This window comes from Hordeum vulgare, chromosome 3H (assembly GCF_904849725.1).
Source record: "Hordeum vulgare subsp. vulgare chromosome 3H, MorexV3_pseudomolecules_assembly, whole genome shotgun sequence".
Lineage (NCBI taxonomy): Eukaryota > Viridiplantae > Streptophyta > Magnoliopsida > Poales > Poaceae > Hordeum > Hordeum vulgare.
The window spans coordinates 536,656,830-536,674,104 of record NC_058520.1 but is presented as its reverse complement, the minus strand read 5'-3'; the positions used below and the strand labels follow the sequence as shown (position 1 = coordinate 536,674,104).

Sequence of the window (17,275 nt, the reverse complement as noted above, 5' to 3'; positions counted from 1 at the left end):
ACAACTATATTTTTTTTGTATTTTGCGTTTTCTAGACATAACTAAAGATAGAAAACAAGAACTTCAAATAAAATTGCTTAAAGATAAAGCAAACAAGCACACAAGAGAATATCAACCCCACGTTGTTGCTCCCCGACAACGGCGCGAGAAAAGGTCTTGATAACCCACAAGTGTAGTGGATCGTTTGTGGCCTTTTTCGATAAGTAAGAGTGTTGAACCCAACGAGGAGCTAAAGGTAGAATTAATATTCTCTCAAGTTCTATCAACCACCAATACAACTCTACGTTAACACTTACTTTACCTAGAACGAGTATGAAACTATTTTGCAGGAATAAAACTAGAAGTAATTTGCGAGAATAAAACAATGGATAACTTGTAAGATAATAAAAGCTAGTTGTTTAGTAGAAATCTTTTTGTAACACAAGATAAAGATTTATCTCTAGCCAATCCATAACTAGACCGGTAATTATTATTGTAGTTTTAGATGAGGGGAAGGCATAAGCTAACATACTTTCCGTACTTGGATCATGTGCACTTATGATTAAAACTCTATCCAAAGTCCGCAACACCTAAAGATCATTAAGATAAAACTCAACCATATCATAAGAATAGTGTCCCCTTTACTCCCATGAAATCGTCCCTGGATGATCACACGCTCTGTAGAAAAGACTCCAATGAAAGTGAAGGTAGAATCGCTCCCTCAACCTACTCACATGCTCTGTAGGAAAGACTCCAATGAAAGTGAAGGTAGGATCGCTCGCTCAACCCACTCACACGCGACAGTGTATACCTCGCTTCCAATGGTAGTTGATCAAACCAACCCACATTCTGGTCCAGCACATATTTAACTTGGCTGCTGGCAGTAGGTTAATCCCCTAGAACTTCCTAATAGCCAGGGTGAGAGTTTACTACTACTCCGTATGCAGCATCTGGTTAAAGTTTTGGATGCTAAATTCTTGCTGCTAAAGCCTCTTGATTTGGACAGATTTCAGAACTTAGCTAGGTTTAAGGTTTGGTGTGTAGCATCTGTCATATGCCAAGCTAGTTCATGTGGTTCATTTTGCCACAGCCTAGAGTTCACAGGACAAGAACCAAAATGTACGGCTTTATGCCTGTCAGATTATGCAAATAACTGATTCAGTCAGTTTTTCATTTGATATGTCTAGACTTATTTTAAATGTGGATTCACTCATTTTGCTCAATGTGTTGTCCATGTTGAAATCTCTAAAAAAAACTCACATTTAAAAACAGAGGCAGTACAAGTGAGATATCTGGCTGGTATATAAAAGAACAAGACGAACATCTGAAAAATCCAGCATAACTGGAACAAGTTGCTCTTTGTCAAGGATTCCAACTATCAGAGCACTAGTAATCTATCTGATACACTCACACAAATACCTTGTTTTCTTTTAGTTTCTGATGCCTGATAAACCTTGTTACAGACGACTGTCAAAAAAAATAACTTGCTAAATATATTAGAATCAGTAAGCAAGCAACTGGATTGTGATAAATTTAAGATAATAAGGAAGAACTAGACTGATGATAAATTTAGTATTCAAAGTATGTCACTACAAAACATGGGATTTATGGATGCTACATATTTACAACAGTAGTACAATATACACTTTGAAAATCTAGGGATGGCACAAAGGAGGGTCTCTGAAACAACTGGTTAGAACATTTGTATTTAAATGCAACATGATGTGGGCAACTGGCCAAGGTCAATCATTTGGCTTCCAGTTCCTTTCACCTACAACAGCAGATCAAGTTTCAACAACGCAGTGTACCGCGGTCCATGGGGAGCTTCTTGCTCAGGTCAACAATGCTTGAGATTACAGCAAACAGTGGCTTATCAGATTGACACTGCTAGATCTGTCAATTGAACCCATCCAAAAGCACATCTGTCACGGATTTTCTGAATCTCCAGAAATGCCAAGCTTATGGTTTGGTTTAATACTGCAAACTCTTTCTCAAAGGGAAGCCGAATCTTCTGGTCCAACTGCATGTAAAGATCTTTACATCAACTACAGCATTTACAAAGGGAAACGGAAAAAACAGCAATTGGGTTATGTCTAACCTTCTCAAGACAGCGGGCTGCATCAAGTACATAACAAAAGTAGGACAATTGCCTGTATAGATCTGCCTCTGTGTACTGTCAACACACAGAATAAGTATTAGTCGCCATCAAAGAACAAATAAGCACACTGTAAACTTAAGCATGTATCAACAAACCTGTCTGACTAGACGGCCGTTGCATTGTGGATAGTTCGGGCAGATGGTTCCTCTCTCAGAATCCCCCATCACTCTAAGGTTCACTATGTGAGTTGAATATTTGCAACCCTCGTCATCACACTGGAAAGAAATAGGCCAAAAGCAAAGGTCCGTTACATGTAGACAGGCACCCAAAGGTCAGAGAATGTGAAATACCAATCAGAAGTGGAAACTATACTTACCATCAGCAAACCTTTATAATACCGATTGATGAAAGTATCAGCCTGTCTTTTTATCTGGCATGAAAAAAAAATCAATTTCAGCTCAGCAATCAGAATGCTAAATCATACTACATGAAGTGGTATTAACCTGGTTGGAGAGCACAGCAGGAGAAACTCTGCACTCATCAGTGTCATCTGGACATCTTGGACACCGCATCCGATGCCAGAAATTCACAGTAGCGTCTTTTCCTTCATTTGGATCTGATAAACTAGCAATCAGACTTGATACAGGGGGGCACTCGAAGGTAGAGGTACAGCTTGGGCATGATAAGCACATTGGCTCGCAGCCACGATATCTGCAAGTATTACTCATGTTATTTATAGTTGGAAGTTACGGACCACACGAATCAAAGCGAAATAAGCATATTATATGTTTACCTCTCGCCTTCATCATCAATTACAGATAAGAGCATGCTAGACGTATCTTCGTTGCTAGACCCGGTCAATCTTGATTGGAACTGATTCCAAGGATTTATAAGGATCAAAAACACATGATAGCAGAACTTTCTTATTTAGTTACATAGTTAACCATGAAGCAAGAGCTAATGCACACCTTGGATGAATCAAGTCCAAGACATTCAGCCAGTCGGGCTGGGCTAGTACCTTCAATTGAAGCGCATAGACGAGAAACGACAGGATGAATCTGTAAAAGCAATTCAGAATTAGAACAATACAGTACAGATAAATGTAGCATAGAAGAACTATATATTTTCTTATATGCAAAGGAGGACCTGTTGTGACAAATAATACTCGATGTCAATCATCCACTTGTTAGGGTCTCGTTTTAACTCATCTGGATGCCTAGCTCTTTGAGCAATTCCCCCAGAATGTGTATTATCAGAATCCTGTTTGGAATAGCCAAATAAAGTTAGAATTGACCCTTAATAGTCAAGTAAATTTAAGGTCTGATTGAATATTTCAAAGAAAGCTTTTCCAAAACATTCTAGCGGCAGGATTACATTTTTTAAGTTAAGATAATTTCAGACAAACGAAAAATTATGTTCCATTAATGAGTTCTCGTTAGGTCAAAGCAGAGGTTAACAATAATAGCACAGTAAGAGAAACCCAAGAACAAATACTACGTACTTAGGTATACATGAAAGACAAGAAAAGTGAATTGTTGCAATACCTGTTGTGTGCAAATAATGTAAGGAACTGTATCACCTGCAGAGCATCCAGAGAAACCATTTTGCTTCAGTCTTAAAGCAACCTGAAAAACACAATCAAATGAAGACAACGCTCAGCTGAGCTCATCAGTTTCCCATTAATCTCAAAAACAAATGACCAAAAGAAAAAGAACAGGTAAATCTTACCTGGACATGAGGCTGGTTTTTAGCATCTGGGTAATCTTCTGGCGCTTTCGTCAGACTCTTTGTGATGATATATTTTTCAAGCTCTATTTGACCACTTTTCATCTGTGCTTGGACCTGCAACAATACTCATATTCAGTCAATCATACATTTTATTACACTAACAAATATAGCACCAATGCACGTACAGTCAAAACTCTAGTGAGGAGTGGTAGCAACCAAATTAATGCCTTTCAGAAAATATGGAGAAGGAAAACTTAAGAGATGAAGAATATATTATAGGCTGCTCACCTGGACGAGAGAATTATGTATTGACTCAATAACATCATCACATGTCCTGTAGAAACAGTTTTAACATGGATGAGATAAAAGGGAACATTTCAAGCAAAATTAATGGCGACTAAAATACTTACCCTCCAGACAGAATTTGATTCAGGCAAAAATCACCAATTTCTTTAGACAGCAAACTCCAATCACGCCTGACCATATCAAGTCCCTTGCGCTCAATGTTCTGTATCAAGCATGTTAGAGTAGCTCCCCTAGTTTTACTAATTAAATATTAAGTTGGAATAGGCACACACCTCTCTTAAACTACCATCTAGTGTCACTTTAATGGCAGCATACTTCTTCTTTTTGAGAAGCAACATTCTTTTGTATACACCATCAAGATCAATCTCCAGACAACGGTACTTCTTGTTCACCTGCATAAAGCAGTCATGGTAAGTTGATGTTTTTGTGCTGCTCATAGATCATAGTTTAGTACCCAAGGCTGTGATTTAAATATCAGAGTCCTACCTCCTGAATGACCTTTCCAGCAATTGCTTTTGCCTTGGAGATGTCATCCAGTCCAGTATATATCATTATGGAGTCAGTGTCGCCATAAATAACCTGTCCAATAAAATGAAAAGAAATATCAATATGACCAATTTATTTGTAAAGGAAGTTAGTGTTGAATCTTGTTATAAGCAAGATTCTTTTGATATCTTAGAGAGGTTATTACCACTGAGATATTTATAAACATAAGTTTGTAATATACATACCTCCAGGTTTAAATTATTCTGAACCAGATCAACAGTGTTTTGCAAGATCTCTCTACCCTGCAGGGGCATCATAGCGTATATCAGTCACGACAAATATGTAGCACATGTTTGTAAATTAATTTTGAAGGAGAGAAAGTATGTTCTCACTTGTAGGGTAATAAGCTCAGCAAGCGGCTTTGCAAAAAACCTAGAATTAGAAAAGCCCAAGCAACCATACATACTGGAGCATAAAGTTAAAAGGATAAGTTAGAGCCCATTGATCGCACTGGATGAATGCAAGAGGAATTACTAATGTTTGTGACATGTATTTTTTTACCTATTTGCAGTAAGCTTCAAAGCTTGCTGTTGAATATCAAACTGCTGCCTTTTGAGACCAGAGGCAGTTTTGAGCCATGATTTAACCATTCTTCTCCTCTCCACCAAACTCTTCAGCAACTGTGTTGTTAGCCATGATTGCAAACATGTTAGAACAAAATTATGCCCTGGCGAAAAGCTACATTTCATCAATAACTGAAGTACAGAGAAAAGTAAAGACAGGACAAACAATCACGTGCTAAAGTACAGTCCAAGTAAGCCCTTTGTGTTCCTTAGAGCATCTCCAACAGGCGCCCAAAAAAGCGGCGCGCTAAAATAATTTCACAGCGCCATTTTAGTAATTTTAGCGCGCCGTGGCCGATTCATTCCAGCAGACGCACAAAAATATAGCAAGCAGCGCGTAGCAGTCCAGCAGACGCACTAAAAAATAGAGCGCCACAAATATGTCTACAACAAACAGGTCCCTATAACATTTACAAATAAGCCCATCTGACAAAAACAAAAACGCAATTAGGTCCCCAATCATTGGAGCAAGCTAGCTTGCAAACCATCTTCCGCCGGCCAACGCACGCGCTCCTGGCCGGCGAGCTCGAGGCGCTGCAGGGAGGCGGCGAGCAGAAGGGCAGCGGCAGCTCCGCCCCGTGCCAGGACGAGCACACGGAGGAGTGGCGGCGGCCGGCGGCGGCGAGCTGCAAGGAGTGGCTGCAGCGGCGAGCTTGAGGCGGGACGAGCAAAGGGAGCGGAGCAGTTGGTCTTTGCGCGTCGTCTCCAGATTGTATAGCGCTTTGTACGCCACGCACCAAATATCCCGCGTGCGATGCAGAAATTCCCAGCGCGCTGGATGGATTTTGCAGCGTGCTGGCTTTTGCGGCGTCTGTTGGAGATGCTCTGCGCGCTAAATTAGCGGGTTTTCCAGCACGGGCTACTTCTAGTGCCTCTTTTGGAGATGCTCTTAAGTGTATACTTCTTTTGGCATCCACAAAGAAGCCAATGAGTTTGATGGCAAATCAGGTGAGTTCTATTACTTGCACACCAAAATGACCAGAAGAATATGTCTCAGTAGTCTATTCCAAAACCAAGGATTGTGAATTCTCATAGGATTTAAAATTGGCAAGGGAGCACAACTCTGTGATTATTAATTACAAGTCACTCAGAAAAATGAGCTGAAAGCAAACTTTTTATTTGTTATATTCTTGGTGGCAAAGTTTCAAAGCAATATAGATGTTACCCATAGGGTATCCCACCTGTGGCATGTTAGTATGTCGTTACCAGCTAGCAGCTCAAAAAATTGCAAAACAATGTTTGCCCTGGTCCCCCAAGTAAGGAAAAACACCATATCTGAATAAAAACACATATGTATGTAAGTACCTCAGGCAAAACACCAGTAGCCTTTGAAGTTGGCAGGTTAGGAAGATTGCCATCAGAAGAACGCTCAACAGTGGTGAAGCAGATATTGAATTCCTGAGGGGAGAAGAGAATAAAACAAACAGTGAATATATATCAAGGGCATCACTTAACAGATAAGGCAGAACTTACAGAATCTGTGAAAAATAACGACTCACCTGAATTATTGAAGGATAAAGACTGTTGAAGTCCAGAAGTAGAATATACTTGTCGTATAGACCTTTTTTAGGCTCCAAAACCAACCCACCAGCATATGAAGGGCCTTTTTTTACTTTACCTTGATCACCATTATGCACCTCATCATCAATGGAAGGATCAGCAGCACCATCAGCAGCGTTTCCACCTTCGGTATCAGTATTAAGTTTTCGTTTTGCAGAGTTCAGCTCCTTGTTGCGTGCAGCAAACTTATCTGGCAAAATGAATTTTTTTGCATGGAATGAATGCAACAGCAGATATTCCACCCTCTGAGCTCTAGCACCCTGCGTCCATTTCATGTGAGAGATCATGTCAACACAACGTTGTCTTTTGTCCTTTTTTCAAAGAAGACTGCGTTGTTGCAGATGTAACTTTGCATAAAAATAATGATGGTATACCTGGAGAGTTTTTCCCCACAGATTACCACTAATATTTGTCAGTTGGCGTGTAAGCGGGAGAACACTCAAGTGGAACATGAGCTCCAAAGAAAGCCATGCATCAGTCTCACCACACTCAACCTACATGAGGATGATAAATTGGTACAGATTGCTTCAGTTCATAATTCTTAAGACATGGCATTCTCTTGAAAGAAGTAAGCATGATTTTTGAATTCAAAGAAACCACACCAGCTTTAGAAGTGTTCCCGATGATTGGAACATTGGAGGAATATCATGTGGTGAAACCTCTCTTCTGTCTTTTTTCAATTGCGTCTCTGCAAGTTGTGTCAGAGAATAACTCACCTGCGTAAAACGTATAGGTTAGAGTTGTTAAGTTTGGCTTTAAGATTGCACCAAACAGTTAAAATGCTGGTTACCTCCCGCAGAAGATCGCGAGAGCATAAGTAGGTGTCACAGAGGAGACGGCCAGCAATGCAGGACATAATTCCTGGACTTGCCCCAGAACCATATAGTGTGTTTCCTTTGGTAAGCCTGGGCATTACTGATCTTCTAAGGCGACCAATTTTGGACCACATGCTGCTTGCTACTTTGCAGGTCTAGAAGAAAAAGGCATAAGTTACCAAGGAGAACAGGGAGCTACTGGTACAGGTTCTATAAAGGTATAAAGATAAACCAGAAATATAATTATAAAAACCTGAGCACGGTGCAGAAGGACATCCAGGTCAAATCCCGAAATGTTGTGCCCCACAAGTACATCACAATCAAGTTTACTAAGTTCAATCATCAAGCGATTTAACAAAGCACGTTCGCTGAAAATGGAACAGGAAAGATTAATAAATGCAAAGATGAGAACTCAGATTTGTTCAAAGGAACATGTAAAATGCAAAAGCAACAACAGTACCCACCTGCTCTCTAGTGCCAGCACGTTGCTACCAGCCTTCTGGTTCCTATCAGAAGCTTCTTTGGTGAGGCCTATAGGAAAAATGCTACCTTCAAGCTTGCGCATAACAGTAAAATGGCTGATCGTGCCCCGTTTCTGCCAATCTTCAGAACGCATTGGAGTATCAATCTGAAATTACCCCAAAAGGCAAACAACGTTTATTTGGTATAACATGTCTCCAGCTTATAAAATAATTTCACAATATGTAGGCTCGATAATTGTTTCAGATAAACCCAAAGTGCATCAGTTTGTCTAAAAAGAACTGCTTCATATATTCAGAGGCATGGAAGGTTCCATTTGCTTGATACATCATTGCCAAGGTATGTCAGCTTTTCTAGAAAATTTTGTTCCACAAGACAAAGATAAACATTTACCTACCTGATACCTAAACTGATTACATATGTACAAACAAATACTAGAATAAAATACTTCAACCCCAGATTAGCATGCTTACTTTTACTTGGTGACAGCATATGACTGATGCTGACACAATCTCATGCACGTTGTGTTTCTCATTTATGATAGTTTTAAGATTAACAGCAGCAACTACAACTGGGGGGACTTCCAGTGTAGTACTTGTCATCAAAACAGAAATGTCTTTTGGGCAGTCGACTGTAACTTCAAATTTACACCAGCTGACCTGTGGAAACGCCAAAAACCATCAGCACCACCAATATAATGCAACAAAGAATCAGGCAGGAGCTACAAGACTAAGAGAACCAGATAACTTAGATATAAAACACAGCCTGGAATGAGAGGACAGCATGAGGTCAAGGATATACCCGCTGAGTAGATGGACATGCCACAAATTTAGAAATGGATAGCCATGAAGGACCCTTGATCTTCCTTTTGATGAGAAACAGCTCAAGTGCACTGAAAAGGTACAATGGTTACAGTGTGAGGAAAGGATTTGGCATGCAGACTACAACACTGGAATTGCTGTGCATAGCATGGGTCGCACATTTTATGAATCGTACCTATTGTTTGTCCCAAGTAACGCATGGAAATGTTCACCTCTAAGGTCAGCTGGTACCACAGGATCCTACAAAAATGCATATGATATAAGTAAAAAAGGGAATACGAGACAGAAGATGCATTGCTCAAGAAACATACCTTGTATGGGTAATTGATTTTCAGGACATACTGCTCACCGGTTGGCACATCGGTCCTCTCAAATGCATAGTTCCTCTAAGGCATGCCAAAATGAAAAATTAGCACAGACAAGGATATTACAGGGGTTGAAGTTACAGGATGGTTCCACCTACAAACCTTGACTGGAGTCATCACAAAATTTGAAACATTGAGGTCAGACAACTTGTCAGCTATTTCACTCTTTAGTCCAGATGACAACTCCTGGTAAAACGATATGCAGTGTGCATATGAGATAAATATGTTGCAATGAACATTTAGCTTAGTACATGAAAATAATCAATAACTCACATGTAAAGTTGCTCGAAGTGATGGCAAAGCATCAGAACTTGTGGAGTTCTTCTCTATCCTTGATATTGTGTCCCTTGGGAATACTGAACTGCTTGGGATTGCATATATGCACCTTTGCATATTTTTTACAACGACACAGCAACTATGGAACCTCTTGCCTATTACAACCTACAAAGAAAAGCGGTCGGTCAAAAGAGTCCAGTGTATAACCTAGAGCTGCAAACATGTAATAGCTGATAATCCAATAGAACATGCAACTATTCAAAAAAGTTGACATGCTTGACCATAGCAATAAATGGAGCTTCAAAGAAAAATAGTGTACTTTATGGAAGTAATGATCCGTGCCTATGGAATACATTGATTCATTCACTAAAATACATGAAGCACCACATAATAATTTATATAAATCAGCTATCCGCTAAAAGCTAAAGAATCACTTATTTTGGTGCTGGTGAATATTGTGTGAACAAAAACAAAGCACTTCGACAGATGTCGGCAACTATACATATGTCTCTTATAAGGATGATTTACCAGAATACTTCAATAGAAACTTAGTAGGAATGACATTTACCTTCCCAAACAAATAGACTGTGCCTGAATTGATACCAAAGGGCTCCTCATATGCATCCAGCACATAGAACGGCAGGGCTCCATCCTTCAGCTCAAACTCCGAGCTTTCATCGACATCGGCGGTAGCATGAACAGCCACCTCTCCCTCGCCTCCTCCATTCTCCCCATCCCCACATATCTTCATCCAACCTGCTGTTGCACTCAACATATCACCATTCTTGGTGCCCTCTGCCTTAATCTTAGCATTTAAACGGTGCACCTTCTCTATCTTCACCTCCCCATTAGCCTCTTGCTTCAGTTCCTCCGAGCTCTTATTTTCATCAACCAATTCAGCACTAGAACCTGGAGCTGCTTCTAATTTGGGTTGCATTTCCACATCAGGCTTCAGTTCCACCTCTGGCTGCAATTCCACCTCCATATCATTTCCATGGTCTGAAACCCCATCAGCCTCGTGCCCATTATCCGATCTAACCTCCATTTCAGCATGTACGGCTGGTTGAATTGCCTTAATTTGGGCAACTGGAGCAGGCGGCGGAGTCGGGGCAGAGACCCTGCCAACGCGACGACGGCGCTCCTCGCGATCTTTCTCATCGGGGGCGAACTCGGCGATGACGTCGTCCACGATGCTGTCCGCGGCCAGGGACGAGCCCCTGGTGCGGTCGCTGCCCGACTTCTTAAAAAAGGAGGAGGTGAACATGGCGGAGAGGCGGTCCTTGCCCGTCATCGCACCGGCGGCGGAGAGGGACGCCATGGCAGAAGACTGCTGGGGCGGACGCTTCGCCTGGGGAGGGCGCGGCTGCTTCCGCTTGCGGGGGGCGCCATCCTCGGCGCCAGATCCCTCGTCGGAGGAGGAAGGGAGGGCGCGGTGGGTCCAGTCCTCCTCGCGGCCGTCGTCGACGTAGCCGAGGCCGTCGTCGTCGATGATGAAGGCGCCGGCGTCCTCGCGGCGGCGGGCGACGAGGGCGGCGTAGTCCTCCTCGGCGACGGTGTCGTAGATCGGGTCCTCCATCCGCACCTGGACGGCGGCGGCGGAGCGGGCGCCGCCGCCGCGGATGGCGCGGAGGCGCTCGAGCGCCGCGGAGCGCGCCACCGCCTCGGTGCCCCGGGTGCGCGTGCGGCGGCCGGAGGCGTCGGCGGGAGCGTCGTCCATGGCTTCGCCTTCTCTTTTGCTCCCCCTTTCTCTCTCTCTCGTATCTCTCCCTCGGGCTCTTTCTCTGAATCGCGCGCAGGCGGGGAGAGCGTGGATCTATTGCGAATGTGCGGGTGTGGCTTTGGCGGGAAGGTGTTCGAGCATTTGGCGCGCAGAGTTTTCGGGGGAGCGGTAGCCGCTGGGTCTAGGGTTTTTCAGATCGGTTGGAGAAGAAGCAGCACATCCACGCGTAACTGGGCCTTTCCTAAAAAGACACTCGGCGTTCTGGGCTTGCTACAGCTATCACCGGAATACCCTATTTGCCGCTCTTTGTGGCAAACATATTTGCCGCTCTTTGGGCAAATAGTCGGGCAAACGCATACAGGGTGGCAAATGTTTCAAATTACAAAACTTTATCGTTTTCCAAACTTCATTCATAAATACAAAAAATCTTCTGTCAAAAATTGGTGCTCAAATTCGCAAAATGTTTTTATTTTCTAAAAAAAATTCTGGGTTTTTCAAAAAATGTTTTGGATTTTCAAAAAATGTTCTTACAATTTCAAAAATGTTCGTAAAAATTTCTCAGTTTAAAATTTTGTTTTTCATTTAAACATGTTCAAAAAAATTGTTTGGCCTTCAAGATTTGTTATGATTTTTCAAAATTGTTCTTGGTTTAAAAATCTGTTTTCAAGATTACAAAAATGTTCATACTTTAAAAAATTGTTCACGCTTCCAAATTTTTTTCATTGTTTTAAAAAATGTTCAAAATTGTTCACGCTTCCAAATTTGTTTGGGGTTTTCAAAATTTTGTTCTAAAGATTCAAAAAATGTTTGGGCTATAAAAAATTGTCCGCGCTTCCAAATTTGTTTAGGATTTTTCAAAATTATTCTCGATTTTAAAATTTGTTCTCAGAATTCAAAATATGTGAGTATTTTAAAAATTTGTTCGCGCTTTCGAATTAGTTCAGGTTTTCCAAACTTGTTTTATTTTTCAAAATTTTGTTCTCGGGATTCAAAAAATATTTTCCTCTAAAAATTTGTTCGCAATTTCTCAAAATTGATCAGAGTTTTATAATTTACTATCAAAATTGTTCGCGCTTCCATGTGCGCTGCAGCTCTTTCCTACCGCAATGAGCGACGGGTAGGAGTTTCCTAGTTATGGGCTATCCTTTAGGGATTAAGCTCACTTTGTTGCAATCTGAGGAAAACGATGGTCCAACGTGCGGATTCATTATCAAAACGTGTTCGCTTTGCGTCCACGTCGATCCATTTTCAGCCCAAATTTGGGGTTGAATTCCGTCGGCGCAGACGCATGCGCCCTTTCGGTGTCCGCTCCATTCACACCCGGCGGCCGTCCAACTACCCGTGGTCAACTTAATTAATGACGCCCGCCTTTCACGGGCCCATGTGTCAGCGACCGCGATCTTTTTTTTTTAATTCGAGCATGCGGTGGGGTTCGGCCTCATCTGCTTCCAAAACCCCGTCCCCATCTCGCTACCTCTCTGCTCTCTCATCGGTGACCAAGCCCTACCATCGCCCATGGTCGGCTTCTTCGCCCAGAACAAGGGCAAGTCCCCCGTCGTCCATCCCTGCGCGCTCCCCCCACTAGCGTCTCCCCGCCGGCCTCGCCAGCGGATCAGCGTCCCGGTGCATCAAGGAGAGTGGCACTGGGAGCACCGCATCCCGCTGTCGTAACCCGGACGTGACCCTCCCGCACGACTGGCATTTGGATCTGAAGAGGATCCCGGTGTCGGCTGTGTCGTGGTCGGCGCGGGGGCACGCGGAGGAGGTGAGTCACTTGCGGCAGCAGCAACTCACGTGACTCGGAGGTATGATTTGCGCTCGAGCACGAGGAGCAGTGCCCGCGCGCGTGCGCGACGTGCAGTCGTGCCCTTCGCCGCCCCGCCCGTCGTTCGCGACGAGGACCAGGAGGAAGAGCGTCGCAAGGCTGAGAAGGAGAACGCGGCATACGAGACGCAGCTCGTGGAGGCCATCGTGCTGTCCGCTGCCGTCGAGTGCATCGTGCCCCCTCCGCCAAAGACCGAGCCCCAGCCCACGGAGCCGCAGCCGGAGGTCTACCAATGGACCGGCTGTCTCCACGAGTGGGTCACCGCGCCGCCCCATCTGGTTGGATGCGACATCGCAGCAGGAGGTCGCCTACCTCCAGCAATCGAGCGCGCCGACGACCAGTGCAGATGGAGCTGAAGCGCCGACAGGAGCGGGAAGCGGAGGAGGAACGACAGGAGCGGGAAGCGGAGGAGGAACGACTAGAGAAGGAGGAGGAGGAACGCGTCCGTGCTGCGCTGCCGCCGCCACCAGCACAGTCCGAGCAGGCGGGACAGACGATGAAGGCACAGGCAGCGGCGGCACAACCCTACGTCGACAATGAGGACATCTAGGACGGCGCGCTGTCTCGTAGATTAGTTTTTAATGTTTAATTAATATAATGAAAACGCGTGGACTCTCACCGTCTTTGTACGTAATGTTCAATCAATATTTTTTTTATTTTCGAAAATATTTGTTTTTTTTCACGCGTCGTAAAATGGATCGGGTCAACGTTGGGCGCATGCGTCGACCCAAACACGAAAACGGATGTTGGTGTCCGCCGGACCGATCCAAACAAACAAAAACGTCCTACGTTTAGGTCGTCGCGTTGGAGTTGCTTTAAAACGTCTAGATAGATATGAATTAGCAAATCCGTTTATTTTTTGGGATTATGTGACCTCGGTTCCTCCTGCGACACGGCCGACTACCGTTGCCGTCGATGGTTTTAGGACGAGAGAAAACGATGCCTTCGATATGTACCCTCGTACAAAACAATGGAAGAAGGACAAGCATGTACTTCGTGCGTCGATTCCGAAGAATGCATTGCACCGCCACGTATAAAATGGACACACCCGTGCTAAGAAGTTACGAACTATTCGATCCTCAACATGGCATCGCTTCTACTTCTAGCGAGTAGCTCATGGCTTCTCCTCTGCTCTCTCTTGCCAGCTCCGGTGGTAGCCGACAGGACGTCGTACATCGTCCACATGGACAAGTCCGCCATGCCGACGCAGCACTGCGACCACCGTGAGTGGTACTCCGCCGTGCTGGCGTCTCTAGCAGCAGCAGCCGACTCACCGGGAGCTGCCAGCGGCGACCAGCCGCGGCTCGTCTACACCTACGACGAGGCGCTCCACGGCTTCGCGGCCACCCTCTCGGCCCCCGAGCTCCACGAGCTGAGCCGCGCGCCGGGTTTCGTCTCGGCCTACCCGGACCGCCGCTCCGACGTCACTCACGACACCACCCACTCCACGGAGTTCCTCCGCCTCAGCCCGTTCGGTGGGCTGTGGCCGGCAGCCAAGCTCGGCGAGGGCGTCATTATCGGCATGATCGACACCGGAGTGTGGCCGGAGAGCGCGAGCTTCGATGACGCCGGCATGGCCCCCGTGCCGTCCAGGTGGCGCGGCATGTGCGAGCCGGGCGTGGCGTTCCCTGCTTCCCTGTGCAACCGGAAGCTCATCGGAGCGCGCTACTTCAACCGGGGTTTGGTCGCCGCGAACCCCGGCATCAAGATCAGCATGAACTCCACGCGCGACACCATAGGCCACGGCACGCACACGTCGTCGACGGCCGGGGGCAGCCCCGTGCCCTGCGCGTCCTTCTTCGGGTACGGGCTCGGCACAGCCCGTGGAGTCGCCCCGCGTGCTCATGTTGCCATGTACAAGGTCATCTGGGACGAGGGCCGGTATGCGTCTGACGTGCTAGCCGGCATGGACGCGGCCATTGCGGACGGTGTCGACGTCATCTCCATCTCCATGGGCTTCGACGGCGTGCCGCTCTACGAGGACCCCGTGGCCATAGCTGCGTTCGCCGCCATGGAGCACGGCATCCTCGTGTCGGCTTCAGCGGGCAACGCCGGCCCACGCCCCGGCACGTTGCACAATGGCATCCCGTGGCTGCTCACCGTCGCGGCTGGCACGGTGGACCGGACAATGTTCTCTGGCACCGTGTCCTATGGCAACACCACGCTAACCACCATAACAGGCTTCACGATGTATCCGGCGAACGCTTGGGTGGTGGGCACGAAGCTGGTGTACGACGACACCATCTCGGCGTGCAACTCGTCGGTGTCAATGGCAAACGCAACGACGAGCATAGTCGTGTGTCGTGACATCGGGAGTGTCACTGAGCAGCTGAACACCGCGAACGAGGCCGGCGTCGCCGGTGCCATCTTCATCAGGGACGTGCTGACTTATGATGACACCATGCCACTCCCAGCCATTTTCATCCGCTCGAAAGATGCACCAGCGCTGCTGAGCTACATTAACTCCACCATGAACCCAACGGCGACAATGAGGTTCCAGCAGACGATCCTCGGCACGCGGCCTGCGCCGGTGGTCGCCGCCTACTCTTCTCGAGGCCCGTCTAAGAGCTACCCCGGCGTGCTCAAGCCGGACATACTAGCGCCGGGGGACAGCATACTCGCGTCGTGGGCGCCCGTATCTCCATTAGGGCTGATCGGCCAGACCTCGCTGGCCAGCGACTTCCTCGTCGCATCCGGGACGTCCATGGCGTGCCCGCACGCCAGCGGCGTGGCGGCATTATTGCGGGCGGCGCACCCGGACTGGAGCCCCGCCATGATCAAGTCGGCGATGATGACCACCGCGACCACCGACGACAACACGTTCCACCCGATCACCGACGCTGGCGCCGGCGCCGGCTTCGACGGCAACGACGACAACGGCACCGCGGCAAGCCCGCTGGCCATGGGTTCCGGGCAGGTCAGCCCCAACTCGGCCATGGACCCGGGGCTGGTGTACGACGCCGGGCCGAAGGACTTCGTCGAGCTGCTCTGCTCCACGAACTACACCAATGCCCAGATCGCGGCGATCACGAGGTCGTCGACGGCGTACAACTGCTCCTACTCGTCCAACGACGTGAACTACCCGTCGTTCGTGGCGGCCTTCGGCTTCAACGCCACCGGCGGGGAGACGCGGTTCAGCAGGACGGTGACCAGCGTCGGAGCGGGTCCGGCGACGTACCACGCCTCGTGGGTCTCGCCGAGCAACGTGGCCGTGGCCGTGACGCCGGCGACGCTGGAATTCAGTGGCGCAGGGCACAAGGTCTCGTTCGAGGTGGACATCAAGCTCACCGCGCCTGCTCCCGGGGGCAAGGCCGCCTACGGGGCCGTGGTGTGGACCGACGCGAGCGGCAAATACCGCGTGAGGACTCCCTACGTCATCCTTTGATGCTCGCGTTCAGTGCCTTCTTCCCTTTCTCGTGTGGGGTTGTGGCATTACTATTGGTTGGAATGACCTCTCATTTTGACATTTTGACTTGTTGAAAATAGAGAAAATTGGTTATTTGTCATTTTCAATACCTGGCTTTGCAAAATTGCCACTTTCAAAGTTGGCTTTGCAAAATTGCCACTCTGCTCTTTGGTTTCTTGATTACCATATCACTTCTCTCTTTTTAGTGATTTCCTTTTTCTTTTTTACATTTATAAGCATAGGAAAAGACCAAACTACCCCTAATTGTACATACATCTGACCGAGAGACCACCGCCCCGCCCACCCGGCACCCCGCCTGACCACCGACCCGCCCACCCGGCACCCCGCCGGACCACCGACCCGCCCGCCCCGCCCACCCGGCACCCCGCCCGACCACCCGGCACCCCGCCGGACCACCGACCCGCCCGCCCCGCCCACCCGGCACCCCGCCCGACCACCGCCCCGCCCACCCGGCACCCCGCCGGACCACCGCCACGCCCGCCCCGCCCACCCGGCACCCCGCCCGACCACCGCCCCGCCCACCCGGCACCCCGCCCGACCACCGCCCCGCCCACCCGGCACCCCGCCCGACCACCGCCCCGCCCACCCGGCACCCCGCCCGACCACCGCCCCGCCCACCCGGCACCCCGCCGGACCACCGCCACGCCCGCCCCGCCCACCCGGCACCCCGCCCGACCACCGCCCCGCCCGCCCCGCCCGACCACCGTCGTTGACGCTCGCCCCGCCCGACCAACCGTCCCGCCCGTCCACCGCCCCGCCCGCCCCG

At 47.6% G+C, this 17,275-nt stretch overlaps 2 protein-coding genes across 2 annotated transcripts; one reads left to right on the top strand and one right to left on the bottom strand.

Moving 5' to 3' along the window:
* Positions 1-1,511: 1,511 nt before the first annotated feature.
* Positions 1,512-11,254, bottom strand: LOC123444793 (DNA polymerase alpha catalytic subunit). The gene is made up of 31 exons (XM_045121642.1): positions 10,106-11,254; positions 9,535-9,702; positions 9,364-9,447; positions 9,208-9,282; positions 9,072-9,136; positions 8,877-8,967; positions 8,549-8,734; positions 8,060-8,223; positions 7,849-7,963; positions 7,571-7,750; positions 7,383-7,496; positions 7,155-7,274; positions 6,720-7,040; positions 6,526-6,618; positions 5,159-5,277; positions 4,990-5,062; positions 4,843-4,899; positions 4,598-4,690; positions 4,384-4,503; positions 4,216-4,313; positions 4,094-4,139; positions 3,806-3,919; positions 3,622-3,702; positions 3,224-3,337; positions 3,046-3,135; positions 2,871-2,950; positions 2,581-2,788; positions 2,454-2,507; positions 2,233-2,352; positions 2,078-2,152; positions 1,512-1,999 (listed from the first exon to the last, which is right to left on the bottom strand). Exons 1-31 carry the CDS (start codon positions 11,252-11,254, stop codon positions 1,853-1,855), a joined length of 4,614 nt encoding a protein of 1,537 aa, XP_044977577.1. The 3' UTR covers positions 1,512-1,852.
* Positions 11,255-14,166: 2,912 nt separating this feature from the next.
* LOC123440470 (subtilisin-like protease SBT3) lies at positions 14,167-16,467 on the top strand. Its single transcript, XM_045117036.1, has 3 exons — positions 14,167-15,101; positions 15,183-16,115; positions 16,284-16,467. The coding sequence occupies exons 1-3, from the start codon at positions 14,167-14,169 to the stop codon at positions 16,465-16,467; spliced, it is 2,052 nt and encodes a 683-aa protein (XP_044972971.1).
* Positions 16,468-17,275: the final 808 nt, after the last annotated feature.